The following is a 15,057-nucleotide window of genomic DNA, read 5'->3' as shown; positions in this document are numbered from 1 at the left end:
TCATGAGAAGTTGGGGCTAACTAACCCCATATATATCTCACCCATGAATGTTGCCACAAAGGGTTTTCCCCTAAAGTTCCTCTAATGTTTGCATTACTGTTTCCAATAATGTTTCCCTTGCAAACTGTGGGGTTTCTTGTTGCAGTGATTAAATTGAAATTGCAAAATTTGGCTTATTGTGCTTATGTAATACATAGTTTATATTGTTTGATTGCAAAAATGTCGCTATCGAGCGACACTACGAGCGACACTACGAGCGACACTATCGAGCGACACTATCGAGTGACACTATCGAGCGAAGCGAGATAGTGGAGTAGCACTGACAACTCTTAGCCCTCCCCCTATCGAGCGACACTATCGAGCAGCACTATCGAGCGAAGCGAGATAGTGTGGTTGGACTTTGTAAACACTAGAAAGCGAAGCGAGATAGTGGAGTAGCACTTTGTAAACACCAGGAAGCGAAGCGAGATAGTGGAGCAGCACTGACTGCTCTTAGCCCTCCCCCTATCGAGCTACACTTTCGAGCTACACTATCTCGCTTCGCTCGATAGTGGAGCACACTGACTACACCGACAGTATCGAGCGACACTATCTATACCGATACACCCCACTACCTAATACTTATACACCTCTATACCACACCTAATTCTAATACACCTCTACACTACACCTCTATGCTACACCTCTACACTACACCTCTATGCTACACCTCTACACTACACCTCTATGCTACACCTCTACACTACACCTCTATGCTACACCTCTACACTACACCTCTATGCTACACCTCTACACTACACCTCTATGCTACACCTCTACACTACACCTCTACACTACATCTGTAGCAATCTGGTTCTTTACATCTAAAACTTCCTATACTTTTACAAATATGTTCTTTATTACTGCTTTTCAAAGAGAAAGTTTTGGTTACTATTCTTCTCTTACTGCCACTGACACTTTGCAATTTGTTACAACACTATCGAGCAGAGCGAGATAGTGGAGTACACAGACTACGCAGACACTATCGACACTATACACACTATCAACACTATAAACACTATCAACACTATACACACTATCAACACTATAAACACTATCAACACTATCGAGCAGAGTGAGATAGTGTCATAACAAGCTAGTGAGTGTCATAACAAGCTAGCACTTTGTAGACATTATCTCGCTTTGCTCGATAGTGTCTCTCGATAGTGTTGCTTCTCGCTTCGCTCGATAGACAACTTGATAAACCTTCAACTGTACAGTTACAACTTTATAACATAATCTACAAGTAAGAATCAACCCGGAAGAAGGACAATATATAGAGACGGTTGAAAAGAGTGGTTAGAAAAGACGGTTGTAGACGCCTGGCGGGGCAAACCTCTATACATTAATACAAGATACAATTCATATCAAGTTCTTGAATATATGTTTATAGACAATTATTATCAAGCTAACTAAATATAGAAATTACATAGTTGTAAAGACAGCTTTATAAGTTATCTGTACAGCTTTATAAGACTTTATTGTACAGTTACAACTGTATTCAACTTAATATCACCCAGTAGCAAGGTAGTCAATATAAATTTAATACTGTTTCCAACAATCTATAGGCATAATTATTCCCTTTTCAAACAAGAGAAGAGAAAATTAATAACAAATGAATATGTGTAGAATTCAAAGCCAATCTAGTCAATAACTTTACAAAATCAATTCCTTCTATATATCCTCTTTATCCATAAATACCCCCTTCAATATACTCTCCTCATCTCTTCCAATATACATCTCCTCATTTCCCCTCTTTCCTCCTCCTTCTCTCAATGACATCCAGTTAAAGTATTTTTTGGAAAGGTATACCCACCAGCCTCGAAACTGGTCAAATTGACATTCTCATACACGTTCAAGTGTTGTTGAATATAATCATAAGTTGGATAATCATCGGGATCGCAACCAACATTGGTCGCATTAGATGGTTGGTAAACCCTCACATAATCAACTTGCATAATGACTGGGAAAGAGATCGAATTCCAATCAATATAGGCCCAATTATTTGAAATACCAAGATTCATGATTATTGACATTGGCTCTTTAGCGATCCTTCTCCAATTAATATTTCCATCCGGATGTAATGCATATGAATGCACCGTTAGTGTTGGATCTTGTCCAACATACCATCTTATATATCCCAAATCGTCATCATTGAGATATTCATATCCATAGTTTTGATAATATCGAGGCCCTTCACCTTTTTCATACCAATCTGTATTCAACATGGTAGTCGCTGAAAACGCTTGTTGAAATGGACCTCCTGCATAAGTGTTCATTGTAGATATTGAAGCATTGCGAATTTCAATAAAATCATAATCAGGCATGTACCATATATCCATTGGCGCCAATTGTAACGACTGAGAAGCAACACCATTATTCTTTTTCTTTCCAGTTGAATCCGTCATAACTTCACCTTCAATTATATCAATCTCAGGGGCACCTCTGCCTACTCCTGGATTTGGATGTGACTCTCCTGGACATGTGCATTTGTTTAGTCTCTGTCCTGGTAGGTATGATATGCCATCTGGCGATGACTGATTTGGTGTTATACCTGCATCACAAGAATCATAAGTATATGGCCAAACACCCTCGGTTGATGCCAAATAACCAGGCCTACCTAAATTACCCATTGTCCATAAACCAGGCCATAAGCCTGTTACATTACCATAATTTGGTAGTTTAGCTGAAATCTCAATTCTTCCTTGAGTAAAACACATCTTGTTCCACGATTGTATCATTCCTGAACGATAAAATAAATTATGATTTTTAAAAGCATCCATTTGCAAGGTTAAAGTACCATTTTTGGTTGTAACGGCATCTGGGTCGTACCATTCTAAATCCTTAGTTGCATCATAATGCAAATCGGGAGCTGTAAAAAATTGATCGTCTCCTTCATAAAACGTTCTTCCTTCAGCATTGAACTCATCACTAAATACCAAGGGCCACATTTCACCCAGTCTAGACACCTTTTGCATTGCTTCTTCGGGAGTGTCTGGATCGATCAATGTTTGACGTATAGCACTCAACATTGGATAAGAATAATGAGTTAAAATTTCAAAAACTTCGGGCTTCTTATGATCTGTTACACCGGTGTATGTTACCGCAGGTAAAACAACAAATACAGCTAAACATGCAAGTGCCATTCCAATCAATCCAAGCAATCCACCAAGAGATCTTTTATCTAGATTTTTAATATCATGAAGGAATCTATTTTTATCGTACTCAGCATCTAATACAGGATCAGGATTGTGTAGGTAATCGTCCGGCTCTTTTTCATCTATGCTTAATGGAAATGAGCTTTCCGGGTATCCACCAAATGGTGACAAGTCATTGGGATGAATGGGAAGTGATTTTACAGAGGAGCCATCTAGTGAATTTGATGAATGCGATTGTGACAGATAACGATCAGTAGTTTGGTTTTTGTTGCCCTGTTGTGGATATAATTGTGATACAAGTGATGTTGAAGAAACAACTCTAGAACCAGCCATTGAGGGGTACCTATCAAATTCAGCAGGACTTCCCGGACTGAGCTTATTATTGGAGTAAGTACTACTGTTGCCATAATTGTTGTAGCTATAGTCTTTATTCAAGAACCTGGAATCTTCTGTACTTGAGTTTTCTTGGATGAGATGGCTAGAACTGTTGTTATTTAGATTGTAGTCGTCATAGGTTGTGATTGGCTTGCCATATTGTGAAGTTTGATACGAATTATCTAGATGAGGTGGTAGTGGTGGTTGATGCAAATTTTGTATTGATTGTTGCTGCTGCTGCTGCTGCTGCTGTAATCGCTGATTTTGGGATGAAGATGAGAATGAGGAGATGTCCGCAAAGTCATCAGCAAATGGGTTTCTTGAATCATACTCAATGAATGTCTCTTGATCGTCGCTTCTTGGGCCATCACCTTGGGGGCTGCGAATGGAAAATCTAGGTGTATTGGATGTAAGATCTCTTTCCGTCGCCATGCCAATCTATGTATGGTTATGCTGGGGGACTATAAAGTCTTGGCTAAGAAAATATTAATCTTTAAGGGAGCGTGGGGCGTGGCACTGCGGGACGCGGGGGGGGGGTTTGCACTAGTTTAAAGGGTTAAGCGAATGTATAATAATGTAGTAATTTGACCCTTCTAGAAGCTAGATCTAGATAGGTCTTTTAGGAATAATAAGGTTTTATCAAACAAAAGCAAATGAAAAACTTTGGAAAAACTTTGAAAAACTTTTCTTGGAAAACCGCTTAAGGAAAAATTTGGTAACCTTGGCTCAATTTTAAAGAAAAACGATAGGCACACACACGGTGGTTTAGTGAAAATGGCAGTTATAGCAAATACCAGTTGCAAGTAATAGCCAAGTTTTGTTTCAAGCTTTTTTTTTTTTTTTTCTTTTTTTACTTCTGGTGTTTCAACTTGTTTATTGATTAGTTGCTCTCGATGTTGATGGGCTATTTGTGTCAAAAGAATGTCTGTCACTTTTGATACCCTTGAATAGAAGCAAAAATAAGTCTTGGCTAATAACTTTCTTGGGTTAACAACAACACCGGTACTACCCTGTCACGTCACAGTAGATGTCCTTATTACCTATTGCTGAAACAATAAAAAAAAGAACAACTTCTAAATATAAAATTAAAAGTTTTTCCTTTTATTTTTTTTTTTTTTCTTGAAAAGATTTTTCCGGGAAAAATATTTTTTTTGTGCGAGAACTAATGGAAGGGGGGTCGGTCGAGAGGAGGAGAGAGGGAAAAAGAGGGGGCGGGGGAGGCGAATGGGAAAAAATACAAAAAAGACAGTAGGATGAAATACAAGAGACAGTAGGATGAAATACAAGAGACAGTACGATGAAATACAAGAGACAGTACGATGAAATACAAGAGACAGTAGGATGGGAATGGGAAATCAGAATACAGGGCTATAGCATATTATCCCGTTTCAGTAGCTTGATTATTTCCGTAGATTTTTAAAAAGAAAAAAGGTTTTGTAATGTTTGTTTTTTAGTGTTTGAAAATTAAACTGGCTTAGTAAGAATGCTAAATAAAAAAGTGAGAAAGCCTCCTATTTGTTTGTCTTGTACCCTCTTTCATGTACCTTTGGAATAGGTACCAAAGTAATCAAAACGCAAGCAGAATTAAATAAGCGACACTATCGACACTATCGACACTATCGACACTATCGAGTGAAGCGAGATAGTGGAGCAGCAATGGCTGCCACTGACATTATCGACACACTAGCTGCCACTGACACTATCGACACCATTTCGCTCTACTTGATAGTGTCTAGGGTTGGGGGGAAGGGATACTCGAGTTTTGTAGTATATTATAGTATTTGATGACAATATTTAGTATTTCAACCCAGTCCTAATTTATTGCTGCTTACTACCCATTGCTATCTACTACTACTTATTTATTATGTATTACTATCTACTACTTATTATGTATTACTATCTACTGCTACTTTTTATGTATTTACTACCCATTGCTATCTACTACTACTTATTATGTATTTACTACCCATTGTTATCTACTGCTATCTACTGCTGTCTCCTTGCTATTCATTTATTACTTTGTATCTACATACTGTTTACAATTTAGTCTACTTTATATTTGTTTGTTTTCTAGGTAGTGCAATGTGTATTTTATTTTTCATGCCTCTGATTGAAATGACAATCAAACGCGGTGTGCTTGAAATGGCTTGAAATGGTGCATGAAATAGTGCGCGTGAAATTGATCGAGGCGGGCTGAGCTAGCAAAAAAATCCAAACTGACACTATGGACCAACACTATCGACTATCGACACTATCGACTATCGACACTATCGACTATCGACACTATCGAGCAGAGCGAGATAGTGGAGCACACTAGCAGCTACTGACACCACCAACACTATAGACCAGAGCAAGATAGTGGAGCAGCACTTACTGTTACCAACACTGACAAGTATATGGATACAAGAATATAATCGCCATCTCTATATAATCGCCATCTCTATATAGTTACCATCTCTATATAGTTACCCTCTCTATATAGTTACCCTCTATATAGTCACCCTCTCTACCATTATCTCTACCATTATCTCTACAATTATCTCTACAATTATCTCTACAATTTCATTTCATAAGATCAGCTAGTCAGTATACACCACTATCTCGCTCTGCTCGATAGTGTTGCTCGATAGTGTTGCTCGATAGTGTTGCTCGATAGTGTTGCTCGCTCTGCCCAATAGTGGTGATAAAAGGGTCTCTGACTTACCAAGAAAAACGGTTGCTAGGAAACTTGAAAACAAGATTAATAATGACTTGGTAGCATTTCCTTGGCATTTACATTTGGTAGCCGTTTGCCACTAAAAAAAAGGTCAAGCTTTTTTTTTTGGTTGTAAAAAGCTTAACTATGAGACTTGGCCAATAAAGATAATTTTGCAACACGAATTAAAATAGGCAATTTTTTTACAACCAAAATGCAAAGTTATGTTAGGTCATGTAAGTAAACGTTTCTAATAAGGTGAGGATTGGCAATGGCAGCAATGGCAAATGACAACAGGCAACTATATTTTTTTACCTACTTCTTTTCTTTTCTTTTTACTTGTTTCTTTTCACTTGTTTCTTCTTATACTTGTTTCTTTTATAGGTGAAAGTTTTCTCCTTCAACTTTATTTCAAGTGCTGTCATAATTAATTAAGGTAAGTTGTTGCCAAACTCATTTTTGTTGTTGTTGTTGTTGCTTTATGAGACGAGGCTTTAACTCTTTTGTTGTTGCTTTATGAGACGAGATTTGACTCCAAATATACCCAGTATAAACTTTACCAGCTCAGAAAGAGACGAGCTGGTTAGTTTTAATGACGTTGACCAAGACCAAGACCAAGGCTATGCCGTTTCAAACCCCTTTGACGATCAACCTGATACCATAAGTGAAAGCTCAAGAGGCGGCCAATTAAGTAACCAAAGCTCAGACATCCTGCACCCTCACCACCCTCACCACCACCAACCCCATTTGCAACGATTCAATTATCCACCTTCCTACGACTCACAATCGGTCAACTCTGTAAATTCCCCAACAACAAACACTCAAAGCCCTCCTTCTCCTCACCATTACAACCACAACCACAACCACAACCAGTTTGAAACAAATGCATCTTCATCTCCTCAAACTTCAAAAATACGCACCTCTCTATTCATAAATAGTTCACAACTGATGCCTTCAACTTCGTCAATGTCTCCATATGATGACCGGTATCCAAAACAAGCAATATTCGACTATGCAAACTACTCAAACCAAACATCAACGGTAAATCTACTCGTTGATAGTAACAAAAACAATAACAACAACAACAACAATAATAATAACTCTTTTCAACATCACAATATGCATCTGCATCGAGATAGTTCATCTTCTTCTTCTATTCAGTACAATTACTCATCGCCACCTGTAACTGGGTCCTATGACGAATACGAATACGAATTCTCTCCATTTGGTGGATACCCAGCAAGTCAATTCCCTTTAAGCATAGATGAAAAAGAACCAGACGATTACCTACATAATCCAGATCCTGTATTGGATTCAGAATATAATGAACATCGCTTCTATTACGATTTGAAGAATATGGACAGAAAGTCTATTGGTGGATTGCTTGGATTTGTCGTTATGCTGATTATTGTGGTTGGCATATTTGTTTTATTGCCTGTTTTGACATTTACCAACTCTTCAGCAAAAACAAGAGTTGAAACTTATGAAGTTTTAACTCATTATTCTTATCCAATGTTGAGCGCAATACGACAAAGCTTGGTTGATCCAGATACTCCCGAGGAAGCAATGACAAATGTTGGTCAAGATGGTCGTGTTTGGAAATTGGTATTTAGTGATGAGTTCAATGCTGAAGGAAGAACGTTTTACGATGGAGACGATCAATTCTTTACAGCTCCCGATTTGCATTATGCTGCAACTCAAGATCTTGAGTGGTACGATCCAGATGCTGTAACAACCAAAAATGGAACACTCGAGTTAACCCTCGATGCTTTTCAAAATCATAATTTATTTTATCGTTCAGGAATGATACAATCGTGGAACAAGATGTGTTTTACTCAAGGAAGAATTGAGATTTCAGCTAAACTACCAAATTATGGTAATGTAACAGGCTTATGGCCTGGTTTATGGACAATGGGTAATTTAGGTAGGCCTGGTTATTTGGCATCAACCGAGGGTGTTTGGCCATATACTTATGATTCTTGTGATGCAGGTATAACACCAAATCAGTCATCGCCAGATGGCATATCATACCTACCAGGACAGAGACTAAACAAATGCACATGTCCAGGAGAGTCACATCCAAATCCGGGAGTAGGCAGAGGTGCCCCTGAGATTGATGCTCTCGAAGGTGAAATCCATGGAGTAATAGGTCGTGTTTCCCAATCTTTACAAATTGCCCCTTATGATATATGGTATATGCCCGATTACGATTTCATTGAAGTACATAATGCTTCAGTTACGTTGATGAATACATATGCTGGAGGACCGTTTCAACAAGCAGTTTCTGGGGTTACCATGTTGAATACAACATGGTATGAATTTGGTGAGGGAAAACGTAATTTCCAAAAATATGGATACGAATATTTAAACGATGACAATACAGGTTATATCACTTGGTTTGTTGGTGATGATCCAACATTTACGATGCATGCTCACGCATTACATCCGAATGGAAATGTGGGATGGAGACAAATTCCAAAAGAGCCAATTAGTATTGTGATGAATTTGGGTATAAGTAACTCTTGGGCTTATATAGATTGGCCAAGTTTAGTATTTCCAAGTAGGATGAGAGTTGATTATGTTCGAGTTTATCAACCTGAAGATGCAGTCAATGTTGGATGTGATCCCAAAGATTACCCAACATATGATTATATTCAGCAACATTTGAATATTTATCAAAATATGAATTTGACCAATTTTGCAATGGGAGGGTATACTTTTCCAAAAAATAAGTTGACAGGTTGTTAGAATGGGCTTACCATTGTCATTATTATCATTATCATTATTATCATTATCATTATTATTATTATTATTTTATTTTATTTTTTTTTTTTTTTTTTTTTAAAGTAAAAAAAAAAAAGAAAAAAAAAAGAATTGGGATTGCTAATATGGATATTTTATAGATTGAGAATCATGTACAGATGGATGGAGGAATTTAAGAGTTAAGTAGCTTATGTTCCACATTAACAAGTGTTTGTTTTTGGTTCACTTAGTATTCATTATATACAATAGAATGGTCTCTTCCAGGGTATATACTATCTAATTCAAATTGAACATTTTTCTCAAGACACGAAAAATTTCCTTTACTCAAATCAATGAAGTTGATTATACCTTGATTCTCTATGGCTATGATGATGTTATCATATCCATGCTTCCACAAATTGTCTCTTTTTCTCAAATACTCATTCCTCAACTGGATCAGCTTATCCAAAGTCAACTGTTTTTGAGCATTCCGTTTAGCGCGTATTTCTCTTTTTGATTCAACTGGTGGTTTTTTTCTTGGTGGTTGATTTTTCTTTTTTTCATTCTTTTCATCCTTTTCCCCCTTAGTTTTCTTAGTTTTCTTGGATTGTAGGCAATGGATCTGTTGAAACGATAAGTATTTGGTTGATTTAGAGGAGTCAATAACTACGAGTTGAAAATCTGGTTGTGGCGGATTCTTTTTGGAAAACGATGGTGTTGGTTTCCAAACATCGTATGTGATTTGTAAGTCTTGCGCAGGTGGTAGTGGCCGCCACGGCGTAATTTGTGAATGGGTTATAGCGATGGCTTTGAATATTGGAGTATACTTGAAATAGCTCTTTGTTTGAAAATGCTTAGTATGTAAATTAGGATAGGAAAGTAATCCCCATTGTCGAGGTAGTAACCAAAATGAAACATCACCATCAATTTGATTCTTATCTTTTATAGTCTTGTCACTTTCTCCGTCACGATGTTCCAATATGAGATATCCCAACCTTTTCAAATATGAATAAACTTGATACTTTGGTATGTCAACTTTAAGTAAACAGTAAAGATACTCCAAATCTAGAGAAATCAACTTCTCTTCAATTTTGAACTCCTCCTCGACCTCGACCTCCTCCTCCTCCTCCTCCTCCTCCTGCACCACCACCACCTTTTCCACCCCACTTTTCTTGACCCACTTTTCGTACTCTTCGTTTCCCAAATAAACAATTAAACTTCCCCTTTCAGCCAAATACAAGCATTCAATTTCATTAAGCACAATCTGTGTCCCCTTGGCAACACCCATATCGGTAAAGAATTTCCCTCGAATATGATAAATAATGCACTTATTCGAATAGACACTCCATACACCAACCAACTTATTGCGTAGAAAATGACCTCGTGTATGTGCCAATGCACTAAACATTGCACATTGTGACTCTTCTAGATATGTAGCTTGCACCATTGTTCCATCTGGTTCAAATTCTTTCTCTCCGCGTTTAGGTATCGATGACGTAGTTTTAGCGCCATGTGTGAGGTATTTCCAATCCTGGACTTCGTCTTCTTCTTCCTCAAAAAGGGCAGCGGAAGCATCTCGTCGTTGGATGCTGGAAACACCTTGCTGCTGAGTGCTATCGTCTTTTTCGAGATCAGACATCCTGGATCTGGCAGAAAAGATCAAAGAGATGAGTTCAACTTTTTCAGTAAAAGGTTTTTTTTTAATTCCAAAAAGTTGCAAAAAAAGATCAACTTTATTGAATGCTTGAATCTTTACAAATATGGAGAGTTTCGTAGCTGAGTGATTACTATCCACATGGATGGATTTGCAGTTGAGTCATAAGTAGGAAATAAACTAGAAGTTAATGGCAAAAAGTGCTAGAAACACAGTCGTTAAGACATTGACAATCCAATCCTGCGATGGATACCGCCGCATTTGATGCGGCGGTGTTGGAATGCAATTTTTTTTTTTTTTTTTTTGTCCTCTCACCTTTTGGCGATTGATATTCACCATTTAGTTTGAAACAATATATTCACACCATGACAGAACCTTCCTCCATTACATATCATAGAGTAGTATGTGCATCTACTGTAATCTCTGATGATTAATATTAACATTTATCTTCTTCCCTCTTTTGCATTTTCGTTTTCAGGCACAATCATTACTAGACAACATGATATCGAATATAATAAGAAATCAAACAACGATAAATTATACAAACTACTTGACAGTTCAAAAAGAAACTGCCTCAGCGTCAAACCCAGAGCTTAATAAACTTGCAGACAATTTACAATATACCGATCCAAATAGGGATATTTTCTCTCAGGAGAAAATAAAGTTGAAAAGTATTGAAACTTCACGATATTTCAGTTGTGAAAATTGCGGTAGAAAAATTGCCGGTGGACGATTTGCTCAACATATAAATAAATGCTTAGAAAGGAAACGAAAGTAGAGGTGGAAATCTAGAGGAGGGGGGGAAAGATATAAAAGATCTCAGAGAGATCATTTCCCCTTTGTAAAGATTATTTCCCCTTTGTAAAGATCATTTCCCCTTTGTAAAGATCATTTTTTCCCCTTTGTTACAGGTGATATTGGGATGTCATTATAATGATCATTGACCCTTTGTACAAATTTAGTCGGTGCTTGAAAAACAGCGCGATACAAGAAAGCATTGCAGTGAACTTTGTTTTACTGTGAAATCAATTCGTTTCCCGCCTGGGGAATTTCCACAGAGTTTCTTTCCAACTTTATTAATTCTATTACATCTCAACCTTAGCCCTCACCATCCAGTGCCCCACTAGCCACCCCCACCATGCAGTCTCCACTCACCACCATCCACCATTCACTAACCACTCACCACTCACCACACACCACCATTTACTCATTACCACTCACCAATATTGACTCACCACCACCCAGTCTCCACACACCATCATTCACCAAAGATTTAGGCGCGGGTTTGATAGCCGGGATTCCAAATCCGGCAGATTACCCCGCAAAAAAAAAAAAAAAGAAAAACCTTCGAGGGAAAAGTTGAGATGAGTAAGATCACATAGTGAAGCTTGGTAGGTTACGAATATATGAAATTGTAAGCTCCCATGGTTTGGAGCAAGTGCGGTCTTGCGGTATTTTTTTACCCGTTTACCGATGTTGTGCTTGTAGTTATAAAATAATTGACCTTCAGGAGACCAAAGTGGTTTTATACATAAAAGTGGAATATCTTATTCTTTCCTTATATTGAAATATTTCAAAGTATAGCAAAGCTTGTTTTTCAACTCTAGTAGCAGCTATACACCTCTTAATCCTTAGATAAATTAGCCATTGAGCAGAAAGAGACGCAAGAGTCACAAGAGTTTGAGAATGTCAAGTTTGTACTCGGGTTCTGACTTTACCGCCGATCTCGCGTTATCGCATCTTCCATTTAAGCAAGATGTTCATCAAAGTGTTCCCTTACCAAGATCATCGAGCAGGTTTAGTCTCAATAGTGCAAACTATTCAAAAACTTTTCGTAATAAAGTTATTACCAATAGGTTAATTGAATCAATACATCCCGATTTGAATACTCATCCTCAGCTATTTAACCATGCTGCAAAAAGATTCAAAGATAGACCATGTTTGAGTTCAAGACCTTACGATTATGCCAAAAAGCAACTGGCTAGTTGCTTCAACTCGTTTACGTATCAGCAAGTTTGGCATAAGAAGAACAACATTGGATCGGGAATCCTTAGGGCATTACTAGCAAATCCTTACTTAGATGAAAAATTAGAATCACATCGAAAAATTAAGAACCATTTAAGGGACTGGTCAACTTATGGAGTTGCTAGCTATCTTCGCGATAATAAGGACCATGAAATTGAAAAAAGCTGTTCATTTATCTTATCAATCTTTGCAGTTAATAGATTAGAGTGGGTTCTTACTGATTTAGCTTGTTCGTCGTATGCTATCACAAGTACCGCCTTGTACGATACACTAGGTTCAGATACCTCCCAGTACATTTTAGACTTGACAAAGTGTCCAATTGTAGTATGCACCAGTGATAAAGTTGGCACATTACTAAAGTTGAAGCAAACTTATCCAAAGGAAACAGAATCGGTTATTTCAATAATCTCAATGGATCCAATAGCCACCATTAACAAGGATGCATTGCAACTAGCCAACCAACTCAAAGTACAAATCACCGACTTGGCCCTGATTGAGAAATTGGGGGAAAAACAACCCATTACACAATTATCACCTAGTCCAGATGCCCTTTTTACCATTTCATTCACTTCGGGTACAACTGGATCTAAGCCCAAGGGGGTTATGATTCCTCACAGATGTGCTGCGGCGTACGTTTCCTTTTTAACCTCAATACAACCTCATGCTCAACTAGGAGATAAGGCATATGTGCTCTTACCATTAACCCATTTATACGAAAGAGAAACTAGTGCTTTTGCTTGGACAAACGGTTATGAGTTGGGGTTCCCTCAAACCACAGTTGGCCAAACTAAGATTGATACATTTCACAATATGATTGATGATTTAAAATTGTTCCAACCAACTTATATGTCAGTTGTTCCTAGATTACTAACCAAGTTGGAAACTTTGATCAAGGAACAAATTAAACAGTTGAGCCCAAATAACCAGGTCAGAGTGAATCAAATTATTGAATATAAAGTTAAGAAACAAGGTAGTAAAGATGGAGCGACTGGCTTTGACGCAATGCTTGATCTGTTTGAACCATACAAAAGTTTGCGAGACTTTATTGGATTTAATGAAATGCGGTGGGTGCAAACTGCCTCAGCACCAATTGCATCATCAACATTAATCTACCTCAAGGCAAGTTTGAATATGGGAATTCGTCAATTGTACGGATTAACGGAATCTGGGGCTGCTATTACCTGTACAGATGCTTATGAAGCAAGCCCGGGTACGTGCGGCTCTATTTCGATGACTGGAGAATTTAAACTACGAAGTGTAAGAGATATGGGTTATGATATCAACAAGTTGGAAGGTGAAATCTTGTTACGTGGTCCCCAGATGTTTAAGGGATATTATTATAATCAAGAAGAAACCAATAAGGCAGTTAATGAAGAAGGATGGTTTCATTCTGGCGACATTGCTACAATTGATTCCGATGGAAGAATACGGATTATTGATCGAGTCAAAAATTTTTTCAAGATGCAGCAAGGAGAATACATTTCTCCGGAGAAAATTGAAAACAGGTACTTGTCATCGAACCCAGTAATCAGTCAACTTTACGTTCACGGTGACTCTCTTAAGCTGTACCTTGTTGGAATAGTTGGAATCGAATATGAGCAAGGACTAAAGTTTCTTAACCAAAATTTCGGACTAAACAAAATTGATATGTCTTGCGAAGAACTATTGCAAAAAATAAATACAGTTGAAGCAAAGACTAAATTTTTAGCCCATTTGAACTCAAACGTTTGTAACCAATTGAATGGGTTTGAACTATTACATAACATTCACATTGAAATTAACCCATTAACTGTTGAAAGAGAAGTGGTGACACCAACATTCAAATTAAGAAGACCTGTTGCTCAAAAATTTTTTGCAAATGTTTTCCATAAATTGTATGAAATTGAGAAATCTTTAGTTATCGAGGCAAGATTACAAATGGCCAAACTTTAAAGATACTATCGACATTGTCGACACTATCGAGCAGAGCGAGATAGTGGGGCACACCAGCTGCCAACGACACCAGCTACCATTCATCCTTTAGTCTAGAAACTTTATCCTCTTTGAAGGACTCTTTAATATTAAACAAGTTCCATCCTTCACTCTAGAAGCTTTATCCAGTCTCATACTTTAGTTTAGTCTCTATTCTAGTATTTTTTGCGCCAATTTGACTCAAACTTAATAGTACCTAAATGCAACCAACAACCTATCTCTACACTATGGAGCAAAACAAGATACCATATAGCTACACACACTCTCTCTTTACACTCTATCGACTAGACTCGTCTCACTCGTCTAGTTTCTAGTTGACTTAGACTCAGTAGTACTCTAATAATCACTGCCAACATCTACCTCTACACTATTGAACAAAGCGTGATAGCATATATCGT

General features: G+C 37.6%; 4 protein-coding genes across 4 annotated transcripts; 2 read left to right on the top strand and 2 right to left on the bottom strand. All coding sequences in view use genetic code 12, as the record gives it.

Moving 5' to 3' along the window:
* Positions 1 to 1,811: 1,811 nt before the first annotated feature.
* KRE6 (beta-glucan synthesis-associated protein) lies at positions 1,812 to 4,004 on the bottom strand (the record flags this gene model as incomplete). Its single annotated transcript, XM_049322168.1, has 1 exon — positions 1,812 to 4,004. The coding sequence occupies one exon, from the start codon at positions 4,002 to 4,004 to the stop codon at positions 1,812 to 1,814; it is 2,193 nt and encodes a 730-aa protein (XP_049181986.1).
* Positions 4,005 to 6,783: 2,779 nt separating this feature from the next.
* On the top strand, positions 6,784 to 9,015 carry KGF56_001082 (SKN1/KRE6 family beta-glucan synthesis-associated protein; the record flags this gene model as incomplete). Its single annotated transcript, XM_049322167.1, has 1 exon — positions 6,784 to 9,015. One exon carries the CDS (start codon positions 6,784 to 6,786, stop codon positions 9,013 to 9,015), a length of 2,232 nt encoding a protein of 743 aa, XP_049181985.1.
* A 241-nt stretch (positions 9,016 to 9,256) lies between these two features.
* Positions 9,257 to 10,648, bottom strand: KGF56_001081 (tRNA splicing endonuclease subunit; the record flags this gene model as incomplete). Its single annotated transcript, XM_049322166.1, has 1 exon — positions 9,257 to 10,648. One exon carries the CDS (start codon positions 10,646 to 10,648, stop codon positions 9,257 to 9,259), a length of 1,392 nt encoding a protein of 463 aa, XP_049181984.1.
* Positions 10,649 to 12,349: 1,701 nt separating this feature from the next.
* On the top strand, positions 12,350 to 14,620 carry FAA2 (Faa2p; the record flags this gene model as incomplete). The annotated part of the gene is made up of 1 exon (XM_049322165.1): positions 12,350 to 14,620. One exon carries the CDS (start codon positions 12,350 to 12,352, stop codon positions 14,618 to 14,620), a length of 2,271 nt encoding a protein of 756 aa, XP_049181983.1.
* Positions 14,621 to 15,057: the final 437 nt, after the last annotated feature.

This window comes from Candida oxycetoniae (assembly GCF_023343755.2).
Source record: "Candida oxycetoniae strain CBS 10844 chromosome Unknown scaffold4, whole genome shotgun sequence".
Taxonomy (NCBI): domain Eukaryota; kingdom Fungi; phylum Ascomycota; class Pichiomycetes; order Serinales; family Debaryomycetaceae; genus Lodderomyces; species Lodderomyces oxycetoniae.
This window is presented reverse-complemented; position numbering and strand designations above follow the sequence as displayed.